The 7,500-nt window shown below is 47.2% G+C and overlaps 1 protein-coding gene across 4 annotated transcripts in view; it reads left to right on the top strand.

The window, feature by feature from the left end:
• pkp3b (plakophilin 3b) overlaps positions 1-7,500 on the top strand; it is a 57,004-nt gene that overhangs the window by 19,526 nt on the left and 29,978 nt on the right. For all 4 annotated transcript variants that reach the window (XM_042074270.1, XM_042074268.1, XM_042074269.1 and 1 more), the window contains exons 5-6: positions 4,493-5,259; positions 6,554-6,677. In XM_042074270.1, coding sequence (XP_041930204.1) covers positions 4,493-5,259; positions 6,554-6,677 — 891 coding nt within the window. The remainder of the gene's footprint in view (positions 1-4,492; positions 5,260-6,553; positions 6,678-7,500) is intronic.

Here is a 7,500-nt window from a genome sequence, read left to right as displayed (position 1 = left end):
CACACACACACACGCATGCACACTTACACGCACACACGCACACACGCACGCACACACACACACACACACACACACACAGACACAAACACAAACACGCACACACACACACACATGCACTGATAATAAATTCACACAAACGCACATAGACAGCAACACACACATACAGTATACATACAAGTGCACACTTAAGCTCATCCAGGAATTAATATGCTCAAATACACACACACACACACACACACACACACACACACACACACACACACACACACACACACACACACACACACACACAGATAACAAATGCACTTACACACATACACACCATCACTGACGTGTTCCCTGAAGGAATGTTTATGATTAAAACCACATTGGTTCATGGGACTCTCACTGGTCTTTTCAGGTGTAAATAACAAGCTTGCCCTTCCTTCGGTTCTATATCATCTCAGTCTCTGCCCAGATAGAAATGACCTCTGACACTGACATAAATGACCTCTGTGCCCCCCCCCAACTTCAATGCCCCCCACCCAGTGGCACGTATCTCTACAGTTGGGCTGTTTTGCTGTAGCATCTTGGTGATAGAGATGTTATTACTCTGGTTTGTGACCAGAACCCACTAAGCACTTTCTCTCTCTGTCTCTCTCTTTCTCTGTCTCTCTCTCTCATTCTCTCTCTCTCTCAATGAGCAAATCCCCAGCAATGCCATTTGTGAGGGTGACGGACATTTTGACCGTAAATAACACAGAAGCTCAAATGGGCAGTGTGTGTGTGTGTGTGAGGAGTGTGTGTGTGTGTGTGTGTGTGTGTGTGTGTGTGTGTGTGTGTGTGTGTGAGAGAGAGAGAGAGAGAGAGAGGAGTGTGGGTCTCAGGTTCTGACATAGACACATAGTTTACGGAGGACTTCCACCACAGCTCAGCGTTTGGCCGAGGCTAGCCAGAGGGTGTGTGGAGTGCACGAGTGGAGATGTGGGTTTTGGGTATTTATATGCCGGCATTTGTAGACCAGGCGGGAAAGTCCACAATGCGTCGGTGGTGACACAGTTTGGTGGTCGCACCCCGTCGGCACAACCATGCGGTATTTCACTAGACTCCGTCACGGCCCAGTTTAGAAGGTGAAGGGCAGCACACACACACACACACACACACACACACACACACACACACACACAGAGAAACATACACATACACACACACACACACACACACATTCCCCATGCATGAGCTCAGCTGATTATCGACACAGGGAGGGGCCACAGTGTCTGTCTGCGTTCACTGCTGAGTGTAGCATGGGGAGTAGGGTTAGCTTACTGTGGGAGGCAGAGCCTCAAATCTGACCCAGATCCAATATGAGCTAATATCCTCAAAGGAGTTCATCAGTGATGTATTCAAAATACTAAACAAAGGCAAATGTTCCTGAACATTTTTTTAATTTGCTGAAAATACAGTTAAAGAACATTTCAAATGAATGTTGCAAACACAAACAAATGGTCTCAGGACATTGTTCTCAGTGAGCAAACCCTAGGCTTTCAATTTAAAATGGAACTATTTTGAATGTTTACACAATAACATTAATTTACATGTACATCAATTAATTTAGCAAACACTTTTATCCAAAGTGACTTACAAATTTAAGTTTGATCTGGTCATGATACAACACCCAACACGACCTTTGGACCTGTCCCCTCTCCCCTGTCCACAAGTTAAGCAGTTTAGCAAGTGGCTAGTGCATAGACTCGATTCAGCTCAAATCAGGTCTGAATGTGGTGGGTCAAAGCTAGATCCACTGTCCACACATAAGGCTAGCTAATAAGGGAGATGGACTTCAGAGACACTATGGACCTCTGAGAGACTTCATCATGCTCATCATGAGGAGACTGGACAGTGGGTAGCCATGGATTGAATTCCACTCTGACTTGACCCTGCACTGGTCCACACGGTGTGGGTTTGGTCCAGCTCTGCTGCCCCATTCACAGCACATCCTGCTGGACAGCAACATAGAGCAGGAGACAGAGACTGTGTCTCAAATCGCGTACTTCTGCACTTACAATACCTAATTTGAGTGTATGAGGGTGTTCACACTGAAAATTCCAACGACACGAAGGGCGCTGCAAGTTCCCGGATGGTGCACTCATAACGGTCAAAAAGCTGAGTGTGCAACGCTGGACACTTTTCGCCCTTAACGGACGCCATCTTGGCCAAATAGCGGAAGGGGAGGGAGCGTTTTCAAACTCGTGGTAATCGCGGTTGAGAAAGCTGAAGCAGCAGCAGTGGAAAACAGACTTTACGGAGGTACAAGCAAGTTATAACATAAACGGTTCATGTTTTGACACAGTATGACCATGTCACTGTCGAATTGAGGACGCCAATAAAGTTATATTAAAATGTTTGCGATCGTCATTTCCGTGAAGTGCACGGAGTTAGTGTTTGATATGAGACAATACTATTTTGTTAAAATTTGCGCACTCCGCCAGTAAGCACACAGTGCACATAGTGTACTACACAAAAGTGTACTCACATAAGTACACCAATTGAGACAGACTCAGAGACTTTAATGCAGCTGGCAGCAGAGACCCTGCTTAAGTGCAGCAAGCAACAGGGAGGATTCAACAGGCATGACAATTGGAGGTCTGATCTGATGGCTGAGACTACACAGCAACTTAGATAGAAGATGTCAGTCTACTGGTCTCTCCGGTCTGTCCCTGGTCAACGGTGTGTCAAAACTTGATCCATTCCCTTGCTTATGAGCTCATCTTATGAGGTACACAAAGACAGACTGTGGACCGAGCCTCTAAGCCAGAACTGTAGCCAGCTGCAACTCGATAGCAGCTGACCTTTGACCCCATACTGCCCTCATCCGGCCCAGATCTGGGCTGGCTCTGGCCCGATGCAGTTTGGTTCAGTCGAGGATGGAAGGGTTCTGAGTGGGTGGAGGTAAGCTTGCCAAAAGCCTTTCAGTGGACAGTGGGAAACCTGTTTGTGCCTCCAGAGTGATGAAAATGTAAGTGACCACAGAGCTTTGTTTAGAGGAGATGACTGGCTCCTCATGTTGGGGCAGTCATATTGTTCTTTGTCCTTTGCGGAAAGCTGCACTCAAAGCCAAAACAAACTGGGAGCTCAGTCATATTAAGACTGCACTTCACACAGAACAGGAAGTGATTGAGACAGATAGGAGAGAGAGAGAGAGAGAGAGACTGACACATCTCTGGCCAGGAAAAGAGTGTTTCTCAACTTTCTCACTCAGAGCTGTTCTACTCCCACTTCCTTTCCTCCCCCATTCTTTCTTCACCCACACTGACCCCTCATAGTGCTCACTGCTCTCCCCTGTGTACTGTAATCACACTGACCCCTCATAGTGCTCACTGCACTCCCCCATGGAATGCCCTCTGTTCTGTTCTGTTCTCTTTTGCTCATTTCTTTTACTCACTATACTTACTTATTTTCACATCTTCACCCTTATCTGCCTTTCACTTTCTTTCTTATTTTCTTATTCATTCTTTTTTTTCTCTCTCTCTTTTTTGTCTCTCTTTCTCTTTCTCTTCTGTCTCATTCCACTCCTTTTCTCTCTACTTGTTTATTTTTCACTCTCACTCAGTGCCTGTTGTCTCTGTGTGTTGTGTGGGGAATGGTCAACTCCACTTCCGTTTCCCACTGTGGTCAAGTCTTTCTCCTGACAGAGACGTTTAGTCTCTGTGAGAGTAATCCATTAGCCTGGCTAGTGCCACCACTTCTCAATGAGACGTGGTCTGGGAACCAAACGTTCATTTTCTCGTATTTGAAAAAAATGCCCAGATCCGTTTATTGGGTGCCACGGATGTCTATCAAATGTGTCTGTACATAGCTCATCATCGTCTTGCTTTCCCACCTGTTCTGTGATTGGTTCCCTATCTCAGGCGAAAATTTGCTCCATGGTCTCCAGGCTGCCTTAGCAGTGTGAATCAAATCGCGCGCAAGGCAGCATGGGAACACCCAGGCTAGTAATCCATAGCGAAAGGCGAGAGCGATCACCTTATCTGCTCCCAGACCCAATTCTCTGGCCACTTCACTCAGTGATATGGAGGTTATCAGTTCACAGAGCACATACTCACATACTTGGCTCCAGTGGTTGCCTCTCACTAAAGAGATTTAGGGTGCAGTATGCAATTTTAATCCCATACACTTTGTCAAATTCAGCAAATTGTTCCTCATGGGCATCGTGCTGTTTGTTCAATGTTTATGCTCAAATAAACAATCCTGACTCTGTAAATGAGAAACAAACATAGTGGCCATAAACAATCCCAACCAATCAACACAGTGCATCAGGAACACACAATGACCACAAATATCAACAGCATATTTTAGTCCTGAAGCAAATCAGATGTAAGCATCAGATGTAAGATTCTTTACATAAACATGAAATAAATCTCTCCCGCATCTCTCTCTTGCTCTTCTCTCTGTCTCTCATCCCATCCCTCTCTGTCTCTCATCCCTCTCTCTCTCTCTCTTCTTCTCTCCTCAGGTTGCCCGAGTGTCCCAGTATTCCGGCGGTGGCGGCGGCTTCTCCTCGCGCTCGGCGGTGGAGATCGGCACCCACCGGCGCATGAGTACGGGCGCTCCACTGGTGGCCCCCGGCCAGCGCCCCGCGTACCACTTCCACGACGACACGCTGGTGGGCAGCAGCGGCGGCGGCGGCGGCGGCGGCTACCACACGGCCAGCCACGCACACTACCAACAGCAGCAGCAGCAGCAGCAGCAGCAGTCCCGCGTGGTCAGCCGCGCGGCCGAGACGCAGCAGCAGGAGGTCACGACCCTGCGCCAGCCGTCGCCCGTGCCCAGCTGGGCGGCCAGAGAGGGGCTCACTTCGGAGCGCTACGTCTACTACAGCGGCGCCGGCGGGGGTGGTGTGGGCGTGGGTACGCTACCCAATCCCGCGCCCATGCAGCGCACCCTGAGCGGGACGTTGGCGCGCGGTGGGTGGAGGGAGCCGGAACTCATCCACCAGTACTCCTTCAAAGGCCCCGCCCAGAGGACGCTCAGCCGCTTCAGCAACTACCGCCACCAGCACCACCAGCAGCACCAGCAGCAGCAGCAGCAGCAACAGTTCCAGCAGCAGCAGCAGATGAATCGTGGCACGCTGCAGTACCAGCAGGTGGCCAGCGGGGGCGGCAGCGTGCACGGGCAGAGCACGATAAGGCGTGCGGGGTCTCTGCACAGTCTGCGGAGCGTGGGGAAAGGTGGAGACATCCTGGACGGAGATGCATGTGGAGGCAGCGACGCCCTTGGAGGGTGAGACATTACACACACACACACACACACATACACACACACACACAGTGTTAGCAAACACACCAATGCCAACGACTGTACCAGAGCTAAACTTTCACCTTTGACCTCTCATCAATCAGAGAGGTGAAACTGATCACGGATAGAAAGTATGTTGATGGGTGGTGACCACTGGCAATTTCACTGGTCCTTCAACAAAACTGAGACTAACAGATATAACTAAATGAACCTTTAAAGCCAAGAAGCAGCTCTCTCCCTCCAATCCGTAACAGAAAAATGTGCTATCCTATCAGTCGATAGGATTGAGATGCGATTAAAATCAGTGTAACTGAGTGACTTGCTAGCGCAAATGTAGGAATGCGGCAGTTGTCTCATACTGATGTGATCGACTTCTTTGTCTTGTACATCCCTGATGAAGCTCTTTTACAGAAGCCTGGCTTACCACAGTAAGTTTCCAGCGTGATTGATACTATTTTTTCGTCACTGAACCAGTAGTGTTATGGTGAAGGTCCTCTCAGAGACAGCAGTGTTCCCCAGTCACTCAGCTCCAAGTTGTTGACAGTCATCGTAAGCACTAAATTATTGTTGTTTTCCTCCAACGGAGGCATTCCTGTCGTCTTGGGGAAGGCTTGCATAGTTCTGCAGTGGCAAGAGAAATGCAATGAAAATTCTTCACAAACCGAGGGGCTGAGACAATTATGTGCATAACACCCATTTGTGTTAAACCACTACTGCTGCTAAACAAATCAAATGAAATGCAACGGCAAGAGTGTGTATTTTCATTCTCACACTTGAGACAAGTTAGGTGAGGGAAACACATTTGGACGAGAGTCGTTTCAGTTTCTTTCAATGTCATTTCTGACGGGTATGAATGTTCCTAGAATGGATGTTAGGGAATTCTTTATCTGAACGCTTAATGATCCATGGTGAGTAGCTTCTGTGGGTGTTTGGTTAACTGGATTGAGAGTGTGTCATAAGTGGACTGTAGCATGTTCCAGTAAGATGTCCTCATGTGACCCTTCTCTGGTCTTGCTCTGGTCCTCATGTTGTGTGGGTGCTGGTTAGTGATTAATCAGTTAGCCCTGACCATCTCATAGCTTGGTTTGTATCACTTTATAGATATTCATAGATGTGTGTTCATGGTTGTTGTCATTTTATGTATCAAGACGGTATGTTTGTGTGTGTGTGTGTGTGTGTGTGTCCGCATGTCTGTTCGTAGAGGACTTGATGTACTGTATATGTTACATAGGTTATGTATAAATGTATAAATCTCGGATTTTGTGCGCTTTCTTGACAGCATGCAGAACTTGGACATGCCGACAGCCGTCAGTTACCTTGGCAACTCGGACGTTGCCATGCAGATGCTGGGAGCTGCCTACATTCAGCATCAGTGTTACCATAGCACTGACGCCAAGAGCCAGGTAACCAAAGCGAGGGATCAGCTTATGATGCCGCGCCTGATAAGAGCTATGACTGACATATGGAGACACAGTGAGACCACAGGCTGAACTAAGAAACTTAGCAAACTAGTATTATGCCTAGTAGTTTTATGCATATGTACAGTAGGTGTATTTATAAAATAATAAACAAACTGTAATATAACTAATGAGCAGATGTTGGGTGCTGTTTGTGATTGAAATTTGATTACAATAAAAGAGAAAATCAAATTAATCCTAAAATAAAAATGAAGCAAGACGTAGTCACAGGTTGTCTGAGGTGAGGTCATGAACTCACTCTCACACTCTGACACACACACCCAGCCACCCAGACATACTACATAATCCGCCCAGGTCTAGTAACACCTTTTGGTCGGATAATAGTGTTATCTGTGAACCAGCAGCCACTGTTAATCATGAAGCTTATCAAACAGAATGAGTAAAGATATTATGAGCTGAAGTGATGTGGGCCAAACTAGACATTTCTCAGGAATCTGACGTGTGTCTGTGTGTGTATGTGTGTGTGTGTGTGTGTGTGTGTGATTCCAGCTTCTCTTGTGCAACGCCTATGTCCTTCCTCACTAAGAGCTTTGTGCTTTACTGAGACTAGACTAGCGTGGCAATGGCACTTGTTACTGTGGACACTAAAGGCACACAAATGTCCTGTGTCTGTGTAATTTATGTGTTAGTTTTGGAACAGTAAATATTGGATGTCATTATGACAGCTTCTTTCCGATCAGCCCCAATCAGGGAGTTTACTTCCAGTTCTGGGTTTCATATGGAACGTATTGGAGTATAGTTATCAACA

This window comes from Alosa sapidissima, chromosome 20, assembly GCF_018492685.1.
Source record: "Alosa sapidissima isolate fAloSap1 chromosome 20, fAloSap1.pri, whole genome shotgun sequence".
NCBI lineage: Eukaryota > Metazoa > Chordata > Actinopteri > Clupeiformes > Clupeidae > Alosa > Alosa sapidissima.
Note: the sequence above shows the minus strand (reverse complement) of the source record. Positions and strands in the feature narration are given on the sequence as shown.